The sequence below is a fragment of the Xenopus laevis genome, chromosome 5L (genome assembly GCF_017654675.1).
Source record: "Xenopus laevis strain J_2021 chromosome 5L, Xenopus_laevis_v10.1, whole genome shotgun sequence".
Classification (NCBI taxonomy): Eukaryota; Metazoa; Chordata; class Amphibia; order Anura; family Pipidae; genus Xenopus; species Xenopus laevis.
In genome coordinates this window covers 138,852,109-138,878,085 of record NC_054379.1, presented here as the reverse complement: position 1 = coordinate 138,878,085, position 25,977 = coordinate 138,852,109, and the positions used below count along the sequence as shown (strand labels likewise).

Here is a 25,977-nt window from a genome sequence, read left to right as displayed (position 1 = left end):
GAGTCTTGTGACAAATGACATCACTACTCACCGTTTATAATTGATGACATCACTAGTCACCGTTTATAAGGATATGATGTACAAGATATTCATGGCTTTTGTGTGTTATAAGGAGTTCCATGACAATATAAAAGCACGAGGCCTAAGGACGAAACTAGGAGGTGACTTTTAATATCTTCATATTTTGCAACAGGGGCTACTTTATTTATTATATACACAAGTTTCAGTGAGTCATGTGACAGAAGTGACATCACTAAGCTCCAATTATAACCAATGACATCACTAAGCACCATTATAAGTATACAATTTACAGGATATTCATGGCTCTTGTATTGCTGTTCCTAATACTTGCGTACAAAAGAGGCACAAGTTTTCCTCCCATTAATTACCAGATAAAGTACCAGCTTCCCGAGCTTTTCCAAAGATTTCAGGATTATAAACTCAGGATTATAAACTGACAAATAGGCAGCATTATGAGCAATAGCAAGGGAGCAGAGATAACTGATGTTTGGCAGCTCTTGTGATTTGTGTTTCCATCAGGAACAAAAGCTGAATATAGAGAAGAGAGAATTACGAATAAAGAAAAGAGAAAGAGAGTCACAGTTGGAGGAAAGATGTAGATGTGATATGGCCTAAGCCATTAAAAATGTAAGTTGTAACAGGAGGGAAAAGAGAGCGTGAGCTGTGTGACACAGGTAGGGACCAAGAGACAAAGAAAGTGATGGAGACAGTGGGGGAGGAGAGAGAGAGAGAGGATCCAAGCAATTTCTTACAGACAGAGATGCAACCCTTTGGGACTGCACAGAGGAGGAGAGACTAATGACTCAATTTATACAAGTCATTAAAAGAGTTGATATATTTGTGGGGGTGGGAACATTAAACCAGAGTAGGGAAGAACGAGCAGAGATCCGCAGGATAACAAATGGCATCATAAAGCCTCCTTCCCTGGTGCACTGGTATTTTCCTTTGTCTGTGAAACACTACAGGGGCCCATGTTAACTAAGCTGTCTCCTACTGTACAAACTTAAGAGAGGGCTATTTAAAGCCAGCCATTGGTCGGTATGGACTCTGAAATGTTATTTTTCCACATTAATATTTATCATCTTTCTTGTACTTTCCTGTATCAGTGTGCAACATCATTACAATGTATTATTTATCCACACTTGCTTATTATTTATAAAGTGCTACCCTTTTATCAAATGATATCCCAGAGGTGCTTACAGAAAACATTCCTAATGCACACACACATAAATACACATTTACACACACACATAAATACACATGTACACACATACAAATACACATGTACACACACATAAATACACATGTACACACACACACACAAATACACCGGTGAGACTTATCATGAGCAAATTAACCTGCCTGTATGTTTTTAGACCTTTGGGGGAAAACCTATACCGACACAGACAATAATTCCAAGCATACACTGTATATTACTGTACTTGTGCCACAATATAGATGTATTTTGCCATGGTGATGTGCTCAGTAGTATGTCACTTGTAGTTAAAATGACCTTGATGTACAATGGGGAAAAGCAACTTGCAGAACCAGGAATGTATATTATATTATTATGTGACATGCCCATTATATCAAATACTGCTAGGGTCTACAAGGAGACAACATGAACACACAACAATCAAAGAACATAGCAGGATAGTCACTGACACAGAAAAAAGGAATATGTCCATCGGGTCAAACCTTTCAGTCATATAAATCCAGCTAATAAAGCAGAGGTGTAAGAATGGAGACTAAGAGGCAGATTTATCAAGGGTCGAATAGTAAATTCAAATTTTCATTTTTTTGGTCAAAACTCACAAATTCGAATTAGGAATAATCCAAACTCGATTCGAATTTGAATTCGAAATTCGAGATTTATCAAACCTTTACCCTGGGAATAATTCGAATTCAACTATTCGCCACCTAAAACCTGCTGAGTTCGTGTATAAGTCAACGGGAGAGGTCCAATGACCCATTTGAAGATGTTAATAGCCTTCCTGACATTCAAGTTTTTTCAGAGAAAAAACTCGATGCGATTCCAGTTTAGTTGAATTCAAATTGAATTTGATTTGAGTTTTTGAGTCGGTTATATTCGTTCGAGTTTTAAATATTCAAATTTTTTCTTAAAGGGGACCTGTCACCCAGACTTAAAAACCTGTATAATAAAAGTCCTTTTCAAATGAAACATGAAATCCAATTTCTTAACTATTATCCAATTTTTTTATTAAAGCATTTATAGCTGTTGTAAACTCTTTTAAAATCTCAGCTGTCAATCAAATATTGTCTGCCCCTCCTCTATGCCTTAGACATAGAGGCGGGGCAAGCAATTACTTTCACTTTCCATTCAGCACTTCCTAGATGTCACTGCTCTCCCCACATTCCCCTGTTCTTTTCACCATTTAATTGTGTAGCCAGGTTATGGGGATGGACATCAGGTCCCCCCTTCTGGTGCACAAACAAGATTCTGAGATGATGCAAGGTTTGTCTTAATAACAGTGTCCACAAAATGGCTCCTGCCTGCTTATTATAATTATGACTTCCCAGACTGATGGAAACAAGATTCAGATAATTTATACAGTGTAATTTAAGTTAATTTTGCTTGACTAACATGATAAAATAGGATTTGGAGTAATTTCTTTTGGTGATGGGTCCCCTTTAAATAACATCCCAATCGAATTTCGAGTATATTCGAATTTATTCATGTGAATTCAAAATTCGACCTTTTATAAATGGGTCACTAAGTATGGAGGCTGCTTGGCAAACAAGGATTATAGAGGACCCCAAGGGTTCCACTAAACAGGAACCTTTTAGTTGTGCTTTTTCTGCTGGCACATTGAAGTCACAATGTGTTTTGTAACTGTGCAATTGTAAGTACAGGTATAGGATCCATTATCTGAAAACCCATTATCCAGCTCTGAATTAGGGATTGGCAGTTTCCCATGGACTCCATTTTATCCAAATAATCCAAATTTTAAAAATGATTTCCTTTATCTCTGTAATAATAAAACAGTACCTTGTACTTGACCCCAAGTAAGATATAATGAATCCTTATTGGAGGCAAAACAATCTTAAAGGGGTAGTTCTCCTTCAAACAAACGACTTTTTACAATTACTTTATATTTTCTATGTGTCACCATTTTCTAATATTGAAGTGTAATTTTTCTCCTTCTGAAGCAGCTCTTGGAGGGGGGTCGCCCACCCTGTAAACTGTTCTAAATTGATACATTTAGTTGATACATTTGTTATCTTTGTCCCTGCTGAGTTTCATTAGAGGCAGCTGTTAGAATTGATACAATAGTTGCTAATACTCCAGAGATGCTGCTGAGAATGTTAGATGTTGGAAAAACAGTAAAAAAATAAATAAAAGAGATTTTATCTTATCTTTCAATAAAATAACTAGAAAAAGTTGGGAAAGACTCGATTAAACTGAGTGAAAACTCGTACAAATTTTTCAGATTTGACGCCTGAATCGGTCGATTTTTTTCGGGTTATTATCTGAAAACCCCACATTTTTTAGATTATCAGATGAAACCCAGCACAGATTATGACATCTTCAAATTGTAAAAGGGACATTGACTTCTACATGACTTTTGCAGGTTTGAGATGGTGGATTTTCAGATTCTGACTTTTAGCAACTTCAGGGTATAATACATCTCTATTAATTCTAGTTTTTTTGAGATTCAAGTTTTTTTTCCCCAAAAAAGCGATTTTTTTCCCAAGAAACCTCGACCAGAAAAAATCAAGGTTTAGTAAATAACCCACATAAAGTATAGCGATCCAAATTATGGAACAACCCACTATATGGAAAACACCAGTTCCAAAGCAGGTCACATGCTTGTATTCAGTCCCCACAAAATGTTACAAAGTATCTTTTACAGCAACAACAGTTTTAGGGCTTTTGGGGGTAGTATGAACCAACTTTTCAAACTGTCCAGGAGTAGTTGAAGCCTCTTCTTCTAGGACAATATGATATTGGTTGTTCAGGTTAGCCAGACAATTCTTGTGCACCTCAATTTTTGGTGCAAAAAAATCACTACTGAACAGAGAGCACAAATTTGGTACAGTAAATACTTAGCCCAAAAGCTGGCATTGCTGCATATGTGACTTTGCAAACTGTTGATGTGTTTGGACTGAATATATCACTGATTATATTACAGTGTTTGTCAGTTGTTTTTATTATGCTTAAAGGAAAAGTAAACCCTCATATCTAATTAATGTAAAATTGCTCAGAGTGCCCTTCTAAGCCCTTTAGATTTTTATTTCTAGTTTTCACAATATTAGCAGCTTTTAATTTGCTGATATAATGAATTTGTAACAACTGCACCACCTGCTGGCCATTTTATCTTAAGGCTACAGTCGGCTGAAAATCTAATTAATGTAAAATTGCTCAGAGTGACCTTCTAAGCCCTTTAGATTTTTATTTCTAGTTTTCACAATATTAGCAGCTTTTAATTTGCTGATATAATGAATTTGTAACAACTGCACCACCTGCTGGCCATTTTATCTTAAGGCTACAGTCGGCTGAAAATAAACATCTTCAACAGAAACGTCTTGTAATGTTGCTTTGCTTAGAATGTACCAGAGAAACATCAGATGACTCTTCTGTGCTCTCTAACTTAATTTTCTAAGCAGAGCAATATCACAAGACATTTCTATCAGGAAATTGATTTTCAGCCAACTATAACCAGAAGGCTAAAATGGGCAGCAGGTGGTGCTGGTGTTTGCATTTTAAAAACTGACAATATTGTGAAAACAATAAAAACAATTGTAAAAGTGCATAGAAGACCACCCGAGCAATGTTGCATTCATTAGATTTAATGTTTTTTTCCCCTAACACAAACATTCAAGGCAGATTTACTAAAGGGCGAAGTGACTAACGCTGGTGACGATTCGCCAGCGTTACCGTTTTCAGGCACTTCACCAATTTACTAATGGGCACAGGCGTAACTTCGCTACCGAAAGAGACAGACGCTATCGGTCATTTGCACCCTATCGGCAGGCGAATTTTCACTCTGAAGAATGGACGTTACGCCGAAAATTCACTAAAATTCGTATTTTCGCCAGTTCAGATCAGGTGAAGTAGATCTTCCTCAATCTTCTGTTACTTACATCATATTTTTAGTGGAAAAAGTCTCTAAGTCACTGGCGTCTTTTCCATTTTTCAGAGTGATAGGCTGCAAAAGTCCTTACATTTTTTTTTGGGTAACTGTGTTCCCCCATACATTTTCTAACATATGGAACATTAACTATAAAGTGGGCTGATGTGTAGGGCAATATAACAAATCTATTGTCTTTATTAAGGTTCCCTGGACTTGTGTAATGTAATGTATTTGCTGCAACATATACGTCCATTCAACTTTATAATTTCGCGTCGTATGCAAATTAGCCTGAGCAAAGACCTCTAACGAAGTTGCACTAGGCGTAATTGACCGCTAGCGCATCTTCGCTTTGATTGGCGAAGTACCGCTAGCGAAAAATCGACAGCGTTCAGCGCCCTGGACGCAACTTCGCATTTTAGTAAATTAGCGTTGTCTGAGCAAATTTTCGCTGACGAACTGTAGCGATGGGTGTGAAGCCGCCACTGGCGAATTTTTGCCGCTTAGTCAATTTGCCCCTTAGTGCTTGAAAATAATTGGTCAGAGCACTTTACATCCCTCATGAACCTAAGCAATAAATGAATGAAATGAGGGCATGTATAGTCAGTACCCCTTCCATCCTATTAATGCCATCCTTGAAAAGCATCTCCTCGTGTGTATAATCTTTCCTTTAATTTCTTTCACTTCTTATTACTATGCATGAATATCCACAGCCATAAGGAATGAAATAATGGCATGTGAAGGACAGGTAAGACAGCAGCAACCTCTCTGATGCTTTGAGTTGAACTGCTAGTTATGTTTCTCCAGAGCTCTCTATTTCAGATTAGGGGGAAATAATAATCCAGAATGTTAGTAACAAGATCAAATTATATGCACGCAATCAAAAAAATTCTTTTTTTTGTTTTTTTTTTCCAGTTTGTCACAGACCCCTGTAGTGAAAACCCATGTAACCATGGAAACTGCAGTATCCTTGGCGATGGTTACCTGTGCATCTGTAGCGACGGGTTCACTGGGTTGAACTGTGACCAGGCACTTCTACACTCTGCAGAAATTGTAGCTCCGAGTCGTACAGAGCCCGTCCATTCAACCACGGGGCCGAGAATTGAAGTGGCTCACTCCTCTGTAGCCCAGGAGCTTCCAACATGGAGGCCAAAGGTTGGGCAGAAGGTTACAACTCTAAAGTGGGATGAAGTACAGGTGAGATATGGCCAGAAACTTACTTTGGGGTTCTTTTCTTTATATTGATAAATTTAAATTAACTTTTAGTATGATGTTGACATTCATATTCTAAGACTATTTGCAACCGTTTTTCATTTTCTAATTTTCTATGGCTTTTGAATTATTTGCCTTATGGTTAAGTAGCCCTCCAATTTAGAATTCCAGAAGCAATCTGGTTGCTAGGGCCTACTTTACCAGGCTGTGGTTTGATTAAGAGACTGGTTGGTGAATAAGAGAGGGCCTGAATAGAAAGAAAAGTAATACAAATGAAAAACTAATAAAATTGTAGCCTCACAGAGTGCTGCCGGGGTCATCCATCTGACAGCTAGAAAGAGGCAGAATAAAAAGCTTAATAATTCAGTATCTATAAGAAATAAATAACGAAGACCAATTTAAAAGTTGCTAGGAATAAGACATTCTGAAATATACTAAAAGTTTATTCAAAGGTGAACATCCCCTTTAAGCATTAGATAAAGTAAAATTGTCTACATTTCATGTATATAAATATATATTTCTGAAAGGATCCGCACTCATTATTGATGTTCCTGCACCCAGGCACATTTAATGACTTTGTTGAGAGTGCTGGTAGCCGAGTGGAATATATATATATATATTTATTTTTTTATTTAGTGTTCCCCATTCTTTAGATGGATTGCATGTATTCTTATTTATCTCTCTCTCTCTCGCTCTCTCTCGCTCGCTCTCCGCTCGCTCTCTCTCTCTCTCTCGCTCTCTGTGTTACTGGAATATATTCTTTACTGAAGCATAGGCCTCATTATTTCACCCTTTACCCTAGTTTACTGGTTGCAAATAAATAAGTCTAAGTGACAGCTGTAAGTATCCGTGAGTTATTATAAAGTAAGATGTTTATTGCTTGTGCGAATGCCTTATAAGAGCAGCCTAAGTATAAAATAAATAACATTCTTATTTCAGTACTCTGCAAAAGCATAAGGATAAAATGGCAGTACTGTCATAACAGCATGAGGCTTTTATACTGATTCATTTCGGGGATAAAAACAATACCAGATGTTAAAGCATACTTTAAATAACTGTATAAGGGAAATAAAAATACTCAGAACTATCACAACAGTCCTCGATAAGACAGATCAGTATTTATAGTTCCATATCACAAACAGTATAAGCAGATGTTCTGCACTCAGCGTTCTTATTGTTTATAAAGTGTTTTGGATCCTCTAAAGCTCTGTAAAATGGTAGCGCAAAAACATAATAATATAAGTAGGTACAAATGGTGATTCTGCTCTCATTGGTTCTCACAGTTGTAAATTTTCAATATTGAAAGAGGCTTTTCAGTTGCTAATTGTGAGTCCAAGTCTACATGCGGTTATTCTCTTCGCAGTCATTTGTAGACACATAGGGGGGAATGTAATTAAAAAGCGCAAGCGCTATTTAAAATGTCGTTTTTTTGCAAAAGTTTAGCGGGGCTCGTAATGTAAAATCAATCGCTCATTATCACTAAGCAAAGGTAAGCGTTAACACCTGCTCTGGAGTTCAGTTAAATATTGTCACAAAAGATGTTTGGCAATTGCGAAATTTTATTACATACACTGGACATGTTCGCAAAAGCCATTTATTGGCAAACAGGGATTGTGGAACCAGAACCAGTATGTAAAAGCAACTTGAATAAGTTCCTGTTTAGACCCAGTGGTGTAACTATAGAGGAAGCAGACCTCACAGTCACAGGGGGGCCCGGGGAAAAGGGGGGCCTGGACTGATTCCTCTATAGCCAAAAAGAACCCCCTTCCTCAGCCGCTCTCTTACCTGCGGCGGGGAAACAGAGCGTGTCGGCACTGGGTGGATAGTGGACAGAGTCTGTACAGGGTAGTGAGCGGATTCTGGGCGGGGAAGTGGGTGGAGGCAGAAAGTGGGCGGAAGGATGGGGATCGGAGTGTGCTGGGCCCGTCCGCACGTTTAGCGCACGTTTAGACCCACAGCACATATTATAAAATAGGATGGGGGACCATGAGAAAAGAGAAATGGAGATAGAAGAAGACAGTACCAGTGTAGGACTGGTGAAGTGCAGAAAGTGTAAAATGCTTTGCCAGACCCTCCCTGAGCCTCAGGAGTATTGAACTATACCCACTACCAACCACCAGCCTAAAAACCACTCGGTCCTGCAGATCTGCTCCATGACTGTATTTACAAGTGCCTAAGCTAGAGGTCCCCAACGTTCATAACCATAAACACAATTCTCAATTGTGGAAAAAAAGGTCAATGAGGACTGTAATTGTCTGGTTATAGGCACACGAAGGATGTGTGTGGGGATCATGGAGTCCACGTGAGCCACCACAACACAATATAACACAAATCCAAGCTAATTGGTTAGTGGGTTATTGTATTGAAAACTGAAGGCCATTTGTCCAGATCTGACACTAACTTGCCCTTTGCATCTAAATGGGATTTATGAGGAGGAAGCAACCACTGCAGTGGGATGATACAAACCAGGGCATTTTTATTCTACAGGGTTTTTTGCTTTCTATGTAAATCTGTATGTTCAGTGTATAGCGATATTTATTGCAAGGCACAGTGGAATATGTTGGAGCTTTATAAACACATGTTAATAATGATGTTCATGTCTTAAATACTAATAGAATGGTACCTGTGCATTTGTTTTTACTGCAGATAATTCCAGATGTTGCGTGTGGAAACGCCAGCTCCAACACTTCCTCTGGAGGGAGGCTGGTTTCATTTGAAGTGGCAGAGAACACATCTGTGAAGTAAGACACAGGCTCAATGCCAGATGTTTGAAATATTCCCGTCTGTGTTTAATTGAATCCTGTTCTAGGCAAGTGGCTTCCATACAGTGGGTTCCTGGAGCAGCAGCAGCAGCAGGGGGGCTCATCTTGGTAGGATAGAAACATTTGGAACAATGAAAATTTGGTCTATTAGATAAACCTTAAAGCTCAGTTTGAAGGTCATTTAGGTTGTGATTTTGGTAAACTATAGCTGAATGACTGATAGACCAACATTTTACTATATCTGCTCTGATTTCATGACCTAAGGGACTCTCAGGCAAAAGGTGTGACCTTCAAGTGGGACCCTGGCCAAATGCTGGAGCTTCATGTGGACTTGAACTGAAACAGTTTGACCACCACGTTGTACTCCAGTAATAAAGTTATCGAAAGAGAACACACAATGTGGGGCATTCAGTAAGAATCGTAGTTGCGCTGGCGTCTGCTTCGCCTCGCCGCATTTCGGCAGGCGTATTTTCGCCAGCGCTCCCCAAATTCACTAAAATCCGAAGTTGCGCTCAGGGGTAGCGTAAGGTTTCGAAGTTGCGCTAGCGTTAATTCGCCAAGCAAAGTGAAGTTACGCTAGTGATGGTTATTTTGCATACGGCGCCAAATTGAAGTTACAATGGGTTAATTTGCGCCAAATTCAAATTTCAATGGAGGAATATGTAGCAGAACTACACAAGCCTGGGAAACCTTCAAAACAGCAAATAAAATTTTTATTTTGCCCTACACATGTGCCCACTGTATAGTTAAGTTGCCATGAGTTAGGAAATGTAGGGGGGAAGGAGGGGAGCCCCAAAAATTTTTTCGATCTTTTCCAGCCTATCACCCATAATAAAGAAAAAACGCCAGCATTTTTTGGGACTTAGAAAAAATTGTAACTTTTTTTGAAGCAATCCCCACCTACTCTATTGCGCTTCGCCTGGTCTGAGGTGGCGAAGGAAGTCTGGCGTAAAAGGTAGCGTTCAGAACAATACGCGCGTTAGTGAATTTGCGTAGTTACGTCCGTTGCACAAATTCGCCAGGCGTAAGAGTGTGAAGTAACACTAGCGAAGTTACGCCATCGTCCGTTAGTGAATTTGCAAAGTAACGCAAATGCCCAACGCTAGCGAATTCACTCTAGCATTAGGCGCTTCGGCGCTTAGTGAATTTGCCCCTATATGTGAGAGAAGACTGTCCTAGGTCACTAATGCATAGAACCCATTCGAATGCTTGCTTTTATTATTTTGGTTTCATTAAAAGCTAACTGTTGATTGTCTGCTATATGACAGTTTGCTATAGTATCATTTGAAATATCCTGTAACCCATGCTAATATGGTCATGCTTTTCAGTGCTGGTTGCCATTTAAACCATTTAGTTTTAAATAGATAATAGCCTGGTATTTTCTCTTTTTGATGACAAACAGATGTTAAGGTTATTATACTGACAATCTAATTACAGGATTTAAATCCTGAAGGTCTTTGTCTGAAAAAAAAACCCAGCTGGTTCCTAATCGAACAGAAACTGTTCAAACAGCATGAAAATAAAAAATCCGGAATTTTAATGATCATGTTACCCATAGCACTGCACTTGTGAATTAGGGTGTGTGTTGTCATTATGTAACCTGTCTGTCACAGAGATTTATTGCAGTGTGATCATAGGTGCTGTGGAGTTTACCAATGGAAAACAAATGTACCCTAAGACATCAATTCAGTAGAAGGGGGGGGGGTTATGTACTGAATTGGGTAAGTGTGATGACTGCACCAACCAGTAAAGTGAAAGTAGCACATTGGCAAACACAGTGATCCGGTATATTTACCCTTTAAATGTAAATTTGGTATATAGACCCTTGCTTCCATCCAAAGCACATGTTCAGTAAATCCAAAAAGTTGGGTATAGATAACGATAAAGCGCAGAGTTCTGCTGCAAAAAGTGCCTTTATTCATTGCCTTTATTGTTGGTGAATATTTGAATGATTTCAGGAAGAGGAGTCATACTCCCCAAATGTTACCCGAATGTGCTGTAGGCTAAGGCTCAGGAAGTAGGATGAGAGCAGTTGTTGATTGTAATGAGCCCGTTACAATCTAGTTATATTCATTTTTTATGATCCCTTTGTATCTATCCAGTGGAAATAATAAGAGGTCAATGTAAGCTATCTTTCTAGGCTTTGAAGTATCTAGAAGGCATTCTCAACAAAAATTTTCCCCTAGCAGTTATGTAGGCAGAGCCTCCCCTGTTCCTGTGCCATAGCCATAGCGTTGTCCACCTTTGACTTAACTTTTAGTATGAGTGATATTCTGAGACAATTAATCTAATTGATAGGGCCCAAATGAACATAGCAACCATGCATTTATTTGAATGAGAGTCTGGAATAGGAATAGGAGAGAGACTGAATAGAAAGAAGAGTAATAAAAAGTAACAATACATTTGTAGCCTTAGAGAGCATTCGTTTTTCAGATGGGGAGTCAGTAGAAGGAGACAAATAATTAAAAATTATTTAAAAAAATAAGACCAATTTAAAAGTTGCTTAGAATTGCCCATTCTAACATACCAAAAATTAACTTACAGGTGAACCACCCCTTTAAAGGGCATGCAAAGTCTAATCAAACTAATAATTTCTGCTTTCAAAGTTGGCTACAGGGGGTCACCATCTTGTAACTTTGTTAAACATCTTTGCAAGACTAAGACTGTGCACATGCTCAGTGTGGTCTGGGCTGCTTAGGGATCATCATAAACAAAGCTGCTTGAGTTCTCCATGGCTGGGAAGTAAGGCAGGGGGCTCCCCCTGCTGTTCATAAGTATGATTGTTTCCCTGCTCAGCAGTTAGGGACCGTCTGACAATTCCTATCCACAGCAGTAAATGAAGGGAGAATTTCACTGCATACAGTCAGGTTTCTTATAAAAAGGGTACACATTTTTTAATTAAACTATATTGGAGATAGGTTTCTTATTCATTAAAGAAAGTAAAAATGAGATTTAATTTTTTTGCCTTTACATGCCCTTTAAGTGGTGATTGCAACATCTGCTAGCCATTGTTAAGGTTGCCATTTGGGCAGGAGGTTCGTAGGTCATTTGATAATAATAATACACCCTACTCCAACTATGGGCTAAATTCACTAAAGGACGAAGTGGCTAACGCACAGGGACTTCGCCAATTCACTAACTGGCGTAGGTGCCAATTCGCTAGTGAAAGAGACCATCGCTTGTGTTTGTTCGCACTCTACCACCAGGCAACTGTTCGCTCTGGTGAAAATTCATTACTCTGCAAATTCACTAAAGTTTAGATTTTACTGAATGTTACCTCTTTCACCAGAGTTGACTTCGCCTCCTCAGAGCAGGCACAGTGCTAAAAAGAAGCAAAATCTTCCTCAATCCTCTGTCACTCACATCATATCCTGTGTGCCGAAAATGCATTAAAGTTAAATAAACGCTGGCGACTTTTCCTTTTTTGAAGCAGGATTGCCTGCAAAAGTCCTAACAAACTTTTTTTGGGGAACCGGTTTTCTCCAGAAATTTCCTAACATATGGAACATTCATTTTACAGTGGCCTCATGTGTAGGGCATTATATTAACTCTCTTTTATTTGGACATTTGTAATAAAAAGTGGTAACCTCAAGCATTTGCACCAACATTTATAATAAAGACGTCAATACAACTTTAAATTACCCACCGTACGCAACTTGACCTAAGCGCAAGATCACTGGCTAATTTTCACTAGCTACAAATGAACGCTAGCGCATCTTCGCTATGAAATGCTCGTACTGCCGAAGTAACACTAGTAGAAAGTCGCCAGCATTCGGCGCCCAGGGTGCAACTTCACATATTAGTGGATTAGAGTAGTGGTAGCGAATTTGCGCCTGGCGAAGTGGTGCGATGTGTGCGTATCAGTCGTTGGCGACAATTCGCCCTTTAGTGAATCTGCCCCATATGTCACATTGGATACCATTCTCTAATGTTGGAGCAAAACTGTACAGAATATCGTAATGTGACCTGTAGTTTGGCTCTGCCATATGTATATTCTTTCAATAGTTCTAGCCCTGTACATTCCAAGCAAATCTCATTAAAATGCAGGATTTTTTCCTGTAACATGTAACCTCCAAAGTAGCCTGAGACCTCGCGTCTTCCCACTGGATCCTGCTGAGTTGCATGGAAGCTGCCGGTCTGTCTGCGCTGGGTTGTGCATGTGAATAAATAAAGGTTCATTTGTCAACTAGAAATCTGTAATAATGGAACACACTGACCTTCATATTCTGCTGGAGGACACAATCTATGCTGAGTCATCACTTGCTATTACAAAACGCTGGTGTCCTGCGGGAGCTGCACAAACAGGACAGTTCTCTGCCTAAATCTTTTATGGGCACTTTAGTATGGGACCGGCATCACTCCGCTCAGTACACTGGAAAGGGGCTACTGTTCTTTGTAGGGGCTACTGTTGTTTTGCATGTATGATCTTACCTTGTATTCTAAACTCCTTATTTTATTCACATTACACTATTTATTAGTGAAAAGATCATTTTTTTTGCACAAATAACATCAGTTAGCACTCATTATTACTGATGACATTGATAAGCAGCTTTGATAAGTTTATGTTTTAGATGTTATTCATGGCTTTTGTTCCTTATATAGAATCGGCAAGATGTGCTCTGGTCTAGTAACCAATAACAACAAATCAAATGTATGATTTTATTTTTGTAAGATCTGCAGACCAACTGCCGTATTTCGATGAGTTACTATATTTATTGCATATGTACTGCTATTATTTTAAGGCAGTTGCAGAACTGCAACTCTTGATTGTGACATTGATAGTTGACAATTCCTTTTTTATATACTGTATACTATATGAGATATAGGCATTGCTTTACAGTGAAGTGAGAACAATACAAAGACAAGGGTAGAACTGGGCCAGCAGGACACAGTGAAAAAACCCAGGGGCCCTGGCCCTTGTGGGCCCCCTCTGACCCAGGCTCACTCCCTGCCCGGACTTAGGGGCTCCCCAGCCTGCCCGCAAGTACACCCCAGTCCAACACTGAAAGGACATATCTTATTCTATGGAATTACAGAGTAGTAATGGGGAAAATGACTCTGTAATGTCAGGGAATAATAAGTGTAAATAAGATGTCCTTTGATACTGTGGTGAGGCTATTGATTAGATCTGTATAATGAATCATGATCTTTTTTAATGTTGCCCATTCTTCAAGTAGATTACAACCTAATAGCACTATCTATTGTCTGTCCGTCTATCTCTCTCTCTCTCTCTACTCTCTCTATATACTGTGCCCTTTATCATTCTTCCACCGCCATAAAATCTTGTTTTAATCTCTCCCTTTCCACCCCTCACTATAACATTTGATCTGTCTGACTGCTTTGTAACATCTCTTTCTCTCCTGCTAATTTCTCCTTAGTATTTCCAACCCATCTGTTGCAGCTTCATCTTGTTACCCTAAAGCAGCATCTGTTGGGAGTTGTAGTTCATAGTAAGCTGTGAGGCTGTGGGTTAGACATAAATAGTCGAAATATTATTTCACTGTTTTATAAACGTGTTTTCTTAATTTTTCCAAGGACATTTTCTGTCACATTTTTAGCTCCCTCGTGCCTCTACCTTGTAGATACAGCTGGGGCCCCCGAGGGAACTTTATGGCAGTACATTTGATACTGGAATCAGCAGCATCACTTCACTGACACTTCAGGGACTAATAATAACAAAAAGATGTATTGTCCCTAAAATAGGTCACTTTTTACTCGTAAGCCTCTGCTGGGACCTTCTGCAAATGTGCGGCAGCTTTTTATAACTCTTTGCCTGCCACACTCTACTTGAAAATTAGGCACCATTAAAAGACACCTATCATAGGAAAATATGCTGCCCAAAATAGTATTATTTCCCCCCCACACACCTGGAGTGTGGGCTCTGTTTTCCCACCCCTTCTGTTTCTGGGTTTCTGATTCCATAGTGAGCCATACATTGCACTTTACCCTATGTAATAACTAAAGTCATTGCATTCTACACACCTCATTTGTTATCTGCTATATAAACATTTGCCCTGTTTCATCATCTGAAATAACTGCCCCCATGGCTACACAACAGATAACTTAAGCTGGCCACAGACGCAAAGATCCGATCGTACGAATCAACGTACGATCGGACTCCCCCATCTCCCGACCTGCCACTAACCATTCCCATCAAATAAAGTACAAAAGAACAGATCAGCCGATGTTCTGCCCCTGACAGCAAAGATATGTCCGACCAATGCTCCCTCTGAAAATTGTGAGATCGGCAATACACGCAGAGATATTACCCGCAGCCGACAGAAATCTTTTAACTTGTCCAAATGACCAATCTCCGCCTGATGAAAAATGTCGGGACTCTCCACACACGTTCCGAAAATCGTACGAATCCTCAATTCATACGATCAGATCTTTGCGTCTGTGGCCAGCTTTATACTATATATACTGTACTAGGGCATTATATTTAAACTTGAAAAAAACGTGTTACTTATCCTTTAGTCTTAAAGATGTGCTTATGTATTTTAAGGATCTCCCAAGATGCAACTGCTGCCCTGATTCTCCTGTGGAAAGTGACAGCCAGTGGCTTCAAACAGTGCTCTCTTATAGACGGGAGAAGTGTAACTTTACTACAGGCACTGGGGGGTCTTGTGCTCTCTGATGAAGTATTGGCCCTCGGAAACAACTTTTTTATTGGTAAGTGTGTCTAGAAAGTGTCATTGCCAGCAGAATATCAATTTTAAAGGGACTGACAGAAATACATGTTCTTTCCCAAAATGCATCAGTTAATAGTGCTGCTACAGCAGAATCCTGCAGTGAAATCCGTTATTCAAAAGAGCAAACAGATTTTTTAATATTTCATTTTGAAACCTGACATGGGCTGGACACGTCAGTTTCCCAGATGCCCTCACTCATGTGACTTGTACTCTGATAAACTTCAGTTATTCTTAAGGGTCAGGGCAAACAGGCAGATTAGTCGCCCGGCGGCAAATCTCCTCTTCTTCGGGGCAACTAATCTCACCAAACTGCCTCTCCTGCCTTCCCGCCAGCTAAAATGTAAATCGCCGGCGGGGTGGCACTCGGCGCAATTCGTTTTCTGAAGTCGCCCGAAGTGAAAACTTCGGGCGACTTCTGAAAATGAATCGCGCCTAAATATTTGGCATATTTCATGGTCATCCTTAATTTCTATGAGAACAAAGAGGCTAAATAGATGGAATATTGATTAAAGTATTATAATATGTAAAGAAATGAGACTAGAAGAATATCAGTTTGAGGAGTGAGGAGAGAAAGAATAATAGTGGGCCCCTGGTCTAAGGTTTTTGGGTGGGCCCCTGGTGTCCCAGTCCGACACTGATTGGTGGACTAAGAATTGCTGTAAGACCCAGAAATCTCTCATTAACATATGTAAAAGAGCAAGATATAAAAGAGAGTTCAAATTCCAGTACCTTCATGCGGCTTAAGAAATATGACGCTGAAGGGCTATTTTTGCATCAGCCAGGGAATCAATACCTGCAGCCTCACTTCCTGTAACCCAGAGCTATAATAGAAATGTGCTGCCAATTACACAAGAGAGGTGATAAATGCACATTCTGCCATTATTTTTATACTTTAGTTATGTAGCGCCGACATATTTCACAGTGCTTTACTGAGATTATTCATCAGCCGCTGCCCCAGTAGAGCTTGCAATCTAGGGCCCCAATAACATTCATACACATATAATCAGAAGCCACTCATTTGCAGATTGTGCTTAATTTTTTTAAGGCAAATATTCTCAATTGCCACATATAAAATCTGAGGTTTTGTGGAAAATGGGAAAGAAAACAAAAGTGCTGATATGTGACCACTGGAAAATCTCTAGAGGTTGTTTTACATACATATTGGAGGGCATTGTAGCCTTGTCAGCTGATGTAGCCCTTGTGCTTTCTGTTATTACCACAAATGTGCGTCTTGCTGGGCCTTGTACTAAATGCTTGCCAATGACAGATGAACAGAGCCAGAGCCACATCTCCAAGACACTGCAGGCTCCCACATACACACTGATATCAGGCATAGGAGGCCCACCCCTTGATTATGCCTAGAAAATACCTCCACTAAACTGGTTTTCACTTAAGATGCTGTAGTGGTTATAATGTGCACTTTTACATATTAATAAATTGTAGTTTTCATCACCTGAATATTCATCTCCTATTTTTAAAGCAATTTAGGATCTATTCAGATTCAAATCGATTAAAGGGAAATTGTACCTAAACATTTCAGGTCTCCATAAAAATATATCACATAAAACAACTCAAATGCAAAACAGTGTTTCAGATAAATAAAGCCTTTTCCTTAAAAATATTCTTTTCTAGTACAGGTATGGGACCTGTTATCCAGAATGCTCGAGACCTGGGGTTTTCCAGATAACGGATCTTTCCGTAATTTGTGTCTTTGTGTCTTATGTCTACTAGAAATTCATTTAAACATTAAATACACCCAATAGGCTGGTTTTGCTTCCAACAAGGATTAATTATATCTTAGTTGGGATCAAGCTACTGTTTTATTATAAAAGAGAAAAAGGAAATCATTTTAAAAAATTTGGATTATTTGGATAAAATGGAGTCTATGGGAGACAGCCATTCCGTAATTCAGATCTTTCTGGATATTGGTTTTCCGGATAAGGGATCCTATACCTGTAGTATGTGCTATTAGATAATCCCAGATTCAGTATTTCATCAGTTCCTCTGGTTTATAAGAGGCATTGTTCTCATACACAAACCAAAGGTACACATACATGCCAGGTTTCAACAGCCAATTAATGGACACAGCTGCATTTTGACACGCGTCTTCCTGTTACTGTCAGAGCTGCATCATTTCCTGTCTGGTGATTAGTGAGTGAGCTCACAGAACATCACAATATGGTGGTTCAAGGTAAAGGAGAATATTTATTAACATGCATGTGTCAATAATTACTTAGATGGGTCACTTAGTATATAAAGAACATATTGGGTGATTTTGTTCAGATGGTATAATTTTCCTTTAAGTTGGATTGTTTTTGTTTAGATCCTTAAATGTATTCTGGGTAGTTTTAATGTCATTTATCAATATATTCAATGTTTTGTTTAGATAAATGTTTTTTATTTAAGAGAAAAAGAAATCATATGAAACTTTATTATTGGTACGTGTATGGCTGGCTTTATTCTATAAGTGTGTAGGGGCCATGAATGACATTTGACCTCTATTAATTTGCACTTTTAAGTACTAAAACCATTGTATTTTAACAGTTTATCAATATAATCAATATCAGTTGTACGGACACTTGAATGGGAGCCCGTAAAGATACAAAGATACATAATACCTATTTATTGGCTACGTTTATTAGTTTTTTGTTACCACTGCAGGCTACAGTAGTACATTACATTTAAAGGTATTATGTCATGATTTTTATGGTGTCGTTTTTATTTCTAAATTACAATGTTTACATTAGAAATAATTCACTCCACCATATAAATAAAATATAATTCTTGATTTTTTTCATCTGTAATATTGGTGTGTAGGCAGCCATCTCAGGTCATTGTGTCTGAGCATGTGCTTTCAGAAAGGGCCAGCACTTCACAATAGAACTGCTTTCAGTTAAACTGTCATTTTTCCTACTCAATTTAACTAGAGGAGTCATAGTGGGATTTCTGCTATTCGCTAGCACTCTAGGGGGCCGATTCACCAAGAGTCGAATATCGAGGGTTAATTAACCCTCGATATTCGACTAGGAACTAAAATCCTTCGACTTCGAATATCGAAGTCGAAGGATTTAGCGCAGATAGTACGATCGTACAATCGAACGATTAAATCCTTCTAATCGAACGATTCAAAGGATTTAAATCCAACGATCGAAGGAATATCCTTCGATCAAAAAAACTTAGGAAAGCCTATGGGGACCTTCCCCATAGGCTAACATTGACTTCGGTAGCTTTTAGCTGCCGAACTAGGGGGTCGAATTTTTTTTTAAAGAGACAGTACTTCGACTATCGAATGGTCGAATAGTCGAACGATTTTTACTTCGAATCCTTCGATAGTCGTAGTCGAAGGTCGAAGTAGCCCATTCGATGGTCGAAGTAGCCCAAAAAAACTTTAAAAATTCGAAGCTTTTTACCTTCGAATCCTTCACTCGAAGTTAATGAATCGGCCCCTAGGTGTCACAGAACTGTTATCCTGTTACCTGCCTATTGTTCTGTTGTTAGACCACCAGGGGGAAAGGGAACGGGGTGATATCAATTGAACTTACAGTGTAGCAGTAAAGAGTGAAGTTTATCAGAGCATAAGTCGCATGACTGAGGGCACCTGGGAACTCTTTTGAAAAACAGATTTCAGTGCAGAATTCTGCTGGAGAAGCACTATTAACTGATGCGTTTTGTAAAAAAAAAAAATATATATATATATATATATATATATATATATATATATATATATATATGTTTTTCTGTGATAGATTAATTTTAAATGCATATAAAACCGCTGCCAGACAAGAATCTTAGTCTTTTCTGAGGTTTTGCTCTTTTCTTCAGGCTTTGTGAACGACTCTGTTAGTAAATCAATAGTGGCTTTACGCCTCAGTGTGGTGGTTAAGATCACAGACTGTGTACCCGAGGGAAGCTCGCCAGATGTGCTGCAGTGCCATGGGAAGGGAGATTGCCGTTCCAAAAATACAGAGGTAAGTGCAGAAACATAATCAGACATCAGTGTAATAATCATCTCTGTCTAGAAAGCTCACGTTTCTAATAACATTAGTCTTCAAATGCAAAATATCTGAACATTGATGGCTAATATTCCCAGTAAAGCAGAGGTTCTTAGATCTTTTTAGTTCAAGCCCCATTTGCAGGTTCAGCCTTTGGTCAGGGCCCCTGTTAATATATGAAGGACACCAAATCATAATTTGCCTTAAAGGAGAAGGAAAGCTCCAAAACAGTTTATTGCCAACAGATTAGCCACAATAGTGCAAGCTAGAACGCTATATTTATTCTGCAGAATGCTTTACCATACCTGAGTAAGATATTGTCCCTGTTTGTTTAGGATAGAAGCTGCCATATAAGCTTGGTGTGACATCACTTCCTGCCTGAGTCTCTCCCTGCTCACTTACAGCTCTGAGCTCAGATTACAGCAGGGATGGGAGGAGGGAGGGGAGCAAACTGAGCATGCTCAAGCCCTGCCCTGGAGGTTTATGCTGAAAACAGGAAGTCTGATACAGAAGCCCATGTGTACACAATAGAAGGAAAGAAATTCTGTTTCTTTTGACAGTGGACTCAGAGCAGCATTACTTTGAGGGTTTACTGGTGTATTTATAAAGACCTTTCTGATAAAGCTTGATTAATATTAGCCTTTCCTTCTCCTTTAAAGCTGGACTTTCAGCTGTATCTACCCCACCCCACGTATTACCAGAAGACAAGACTACAGTAGAACCCACATTTTACATCCCCTTATTTAAAGTTTTCCATCATTTTACATTGTTGTTTTGAGGTCCCACCTATATATTATGCATAATATATTTCCCTGATTTTACAGTTTCCAGGATTTTACACCATTTTTTTCTGGTCCCCTGAAAAATGTAAAATGGGGATTCTACTGTATTTTGCTGTTGTATTTTCTGGTTTGCTTTTTGGACAGAGCATTTGAATCTGGTGCTGTGCTGTCACCATCTGCATAACAGTTCTATTATACCATAGAATTGGAATCTCTGGATTGTCATCATTTCTGCTAACACATGATCATAGCACATTTAATAATTTTTATGTTATCATAGCATGTTCCCAGTACTGCAGTCTTCGTACTGTGGTAGTTGAACTCTTACCAACAATACTACAAACCCTTGTATCCCCATGTGATATCAGAGATCAGAGTCTTTAGACTATATGACTTTAGTTACCATATGCAGTCTGTCCAAAGTGTTCTTTGGTCTTTCAGATGTTCAATAATGTACCTTCGTTATAGTGTCCTTCACTGGGTGGCAAGAGCTTTGATATCTTTTCTATAATATTTGTACTGCTGGGCTCTGTGACTGTCTATTATTGCATGTAATCCACTGGAGTTGAACCATTCTATTGCCTAATACCATAAATCATGAGGCTTACATAAAAATCTGATTAAGTTTGTCCCGATACAGGTGTGGGATCCGTTATCCAGAAAGCTCCGAATTACAGAAAGGCTATCTCTAATTGACTCCATTTTATCCAAATAATCCAAATTTTAAAAAATTATTTCCTTTTTCTCTGTGATAATAAAACAGTTCTTTGTTCTTGATCTAAGATATAATTAATTCTTAAAACCAGCCTATTGGGTTTATTTAATGTTTAAAGGATTTTCTAGTAGACTTAAAGGGATATTGTCATGGGAAAACATGTTTAACAACCAATTAGTTGTTACAATACAGGTATGGGGCCTGTTATGCAAAACCTGGGGTTTTCTGGATAACAGATCTTTACATAATTTGGATCTTCATACCTTAAAGGGATACTGCCATGGGAAAACATGTCTTTTTTCAAAACACATCAGTTAATAGTGCTGCTCCAGCAGAATTCTGCACTGAAATCCATTTCTCATTTTTTTATATTCAATTTTGAAATCTCACATGGGGCTAGACATATTGTCAGTTTCCCAGCTGCCCCCGTCATGTGACTTGTGCTCTGATAAACTTCAATCACTCTTTACTGCTGTACTGCAAGTTGGAGTAATATCACCCCCTCCCTTTCCCTCCCAGCAGCCTAACAACAGATCAATGGGAAGGTAACCAGATAGCAGCTCCCTAAAGAAATCAGCTCCTTGGTAGATCTAAAAACAACACTCAATAGTAAAAGCCAAGTCCCACTGAGACTGATTCAGTTACATTAAGTAGGTGAAATAACATCCTGCCAGAAAGTAGTTCCATCCTAAAGTGCAGGCACAAGTCACATGACTGGGGCTGCTGCAAAGCTGACAATATGTCTAGCCCCATGTCAGATTTCAAAATTGTATATTAAAAAATCTGTTTGCTCTTTTTAGAATTGGATTTCAGTACAGAATTCTGCTGGAGCGGCACTATTAACTGATGTGTTTTGAAAAAAAACATGTTTTCCCATGGCAGTATCCCTTTAAGGTATGAAGATCCAAATTATGTAAAGATCTGTTATCCAGAAAACCCCATGTTTTGCATAACAGGTCCCATACCTGTATTGTAACAACTACTTGGAGCTTGCTTGCTTTTGTTATTTTACCTGCAGCAGACACACCACATTTGCCCAATATTAATATGTCTACGGTTCTCGTCTCTTGTAGATAATATAGTTATCTTATGATCAGTTGTCATCTTACACCAGCCATCGGAACATGCACAGCAAGATAAAAACAGGGTCAGCTTTATTTCTAGCAGGGCTTAGATGAAAATAGATTCTGATGCATAGTTCTCAAGGTGCAGCTGACATACAACACCCATAACCCCTCAACAATTGAACAGCCACAGAAATATTATAAGACACCTCAGAAATTACTTATCTGGACTTGGGCTGCAGCCCTGTCCCTTTATTTAGTCACGGAGCTCTTATTTTAAAATAGGGGACCATGTCTAATTATTGTGGGCAAACTCACAATCCACCCAAAAACATTTACACACTTTCCAGAAAGCCCTACCCATTATTAGGGACGATTTAAGCTAAATTTGGACTACTGGTTGGGTTGTAAATGACAGTACTACGGGTGAACCAACTCCAGGATTCACTAAAACAGACCATTGTCTAAACCTAAGCCTTTTATCTTGGGTATAGCCAGTGGCCTTAGGTGTTTTGTGACCTTATACATTGAATAGAGAGATTTGGGAATAGTTCTGTTTTTTGTTGAGTTTGGGCATATATTCTCAGCTGGGATTTGGTATCCAACCAAATGGAAGAACTTAGAATTTAGAGCATCTTGTACTTTCTGGGGCACATGCTGTGATCTCTCCATACTGACCTCTGCCTTGTCCTTTATTATATAATAGCATACAAATAAATAAAAAATAATCATATACATGCCAAATTATTAAAAAAAATTAAGAAGGCCAATGCCCACATTTGCATAGAACACTGTTATACAGTCAATAACACAAAAATATATTTTTGGTGACTTGCCCTTTAGGCTTCAGACAAACATTCCAATAAAAGTAACTTCCCCAGCACAATGAAGTGACCAAGCGCTGCAGGGTTTTATATAAGCTTCTGCAAAGTCTGGAGATTGACAGGATAAGCAGCGGCTATGTTGTTAACACTAGTATCACTAGAAGCAGATGGACCAGAAAGAAAGAAATGATAAGTGAGTGAATGAGAAAAAAAGCCTTATTTTTAGCTCTTGCCTTCAGCTCACAATGATGAGACCTAATAAATGCTGGTGAGTTCTGAGCCAGATATCGATTGGGCAGACCGGCTCACTGATGCGATCATTTGGCCATAGGGCCAGACAATCGAATTGGCACAATATATCCCAGCTTAGGTGGGTGTATCAGGGGAAAGATCTGCTCGTTTACAGTGTATGGCTGGCCAGTCTGAGGGTCTGGGGGTAGAAAGACTGGCACCTCCACCTGGATTTCTACTAAGTGACCTAGAGCAACCTAGATTTTTCAGGGCAGAGTAGGGTGACCAGCAAGTTGAAATAATTGCTGACGTGTTAGGATTGTAACTGGAAAGAATAGGTGGTGGGTAAGGAAGGCTTTCCCCTTCTGCAAGTCTGGTCGTAACACATGTAAAAAAGTTAAAGCTAGGAAATTTCTTATTCAGTTTCCATGTAATGGACATTTTTGCCAAATCTTTTGGATCATGGAGCATTCCCAGAAGATATGAACTAAAGTACCAATGGCGCCACATAGTTACCAACATAAGGGTGAAGCTATATGGAAACAAACTTTTCTTCATATGACGATATACCAGCGCTAAAAGCTTAGGGATAGACACCAAAAGAGATAGAGATACAATATAGTGTAGTATTTTCAAATTAGATGAAATATGTAACCCTTTGTGCAGTTACTATACAGTGTGATTTGAGGTCTTCCACCAGGGGGGTTAAAGCCCTTTTTCCGTGCCTTTTATAGATAGTGTGGCCACCTCCTGTGTGGGGTAGTGGGTACTTACAAACGTTTATGTTTGTCACCAGCATGTAATAAAATCCTTTGTCCCACTCTTGGTAAGCTCCAGACTTCTAAAAACATATGCTAAAATCGTGTAAAAACTTCTTTAATATAATAAAAAGATAAAAGTACAAATTGCACTCATATGTGTGTGCTTATAATAAGCATGAAAAACAGTTCGCATTGGGGTTCTCAAGTCCTGCGGTCCACTTTAGATGTTTCACTTTGCCTGGCGTTTGTTCGTAGGACACGCGCTCCTGGTCCCCCTGGACCGCAGGACTTGAGAACCCCAATGCGAACTGTTTTTCATGCTTATTATAAGCACACACATATGAGTGCAATTTGTACTTTTATCTTTTTTATTATATTAAAGAAGTTTTTACACGATTTTGGCATATGTTTTTAGAAGTCTGGAGCTTACCAAGAGTGGGACAAAGGATTTTATTACATGCTGGTGACAAACATAAACGTTTGTAAGTATCCACTACCCCACACAGGAGGTGGCCACACTATCTATAAAAGGCACGGAAAAAGGGCTTTAACCCCCCTGGTGGAAGACCTCAAATCACACTGTATAGTAACTGCACAAAGGGTTACATATTTCATCTAATTTGAAAATACTACACTATATTGTATCTCTATCTCTTTTGGTGTCTATCCCTAAGCTTTTAGCGCTGGTATATCTTCGTATGAAGAAAAGTTTGTTTACATTGTGGTCGATCTGAGAGAGAACAGGTCTTTTACCGGCCAAGGGAGTGAACCGCAGAACCTTGGGATCTTGTCTTTTGTTTGAAGCTATATGGAGTAAGGTACCGTCACAGTGGCAGTTTGGAGCAATGTTTCAAGCGGCATTTAGTAGCCTGTTTCATACCTCGGAATGTTGTTTCCTAGTCAGCTACATCTAATTGAATTGAGTCTTCCACTTAATCGTAGGTTTTTGACTTCTTTTACTAATGAATGGTAGAACAAATTTGGCTTTCTGCCACAGGCTTAGACTCTGCTAAAGGTCCCCATAGACGCGACGATTCTTCTTGCCGAACGACCGATTTTAGGGAAGCCCGACCAATCCTTCGAAATTATCGTGCGGTTAGTGGTATTCGAACGATCGTACATCTTACGATTTTTCGGCCGACATCTGTCGGGAAATTGATCGGCCAGGTCAAAAAATCTTTGTCGGCCCCAGTGCAATCTCTCTATGTTTGCAGGGCCAAGCAGGCAGCTCCCCTTTGTTTTCCTGGTAAATTGGTCTTTTTAGTTGATGGTAGATTCGTACGATCGTACGATCGTTCTGAGAAGATCGTGGTCTCACGATCAGGATCTGATCTTTTAAAAATCTCAACATCTATGGCCAGCTTTAGTCTATTTTCATGACACCTTATTTTCTCTGTGACAGTGGCTGGCAGTGCTTTCTTGGCTATTTAGAGATGCATAAAATATGACATGTAGGGAGAGTTAATCGACTATAAAAGAAACAGAAAGTGTCCTCTTATCTAGGCATATTGTACAAAATGCAAACTATGGTCTGGTTGTTAAGGAATACATTTAAAATAGATAATGCATTACTGTGCAGACTTGTAGGGAGAGGACTTCCATGGCTTGATGTTTCCTTTGTGTAATGGAATTTTCTGGCCAGTAGCTGACTAGATGTTGATTAGGGTGGCCATCACATTTGTCAATTAGCTTCTAAGTAGCCCAGCTGGCAATACTGGCATGTGTATAGTAAGCTCAGCATTAAAAGTTTGCCCTGGTACAGAAACCCATAACAATTTAGATTTTATTGATGTTGTTAAGTTAGGACCATCCATGGTTTTCCATGTTG

General features: G+C 39.1%; 1 protein-coding gene across 1 annotated transcript in view; it reads left to right on the top strand.

Annotated features, from left to right (window-relative positions):
* dner.L (delta/notch like EGF repeat containing L homeolog) overlaps positions 1-25,977 on the top strand; it is a 118,762-nt gene that overhangs the window by 62,083 nt on the left and 30,702 nt on the right. The window contains 4 exon segments of the mRNA NM_001094060.1: positions 6,030-6,311; positions 8,973-9,067; positions 15,594-15,760; positions 19,603-19,748. Of these exon segments, the coding sequence (NP_001087529.1) occupies positions 6,030-6,311; positions 8,973-9,067; positions 15,594-15,760; positions 19,603-19,748 (690 nt within the window).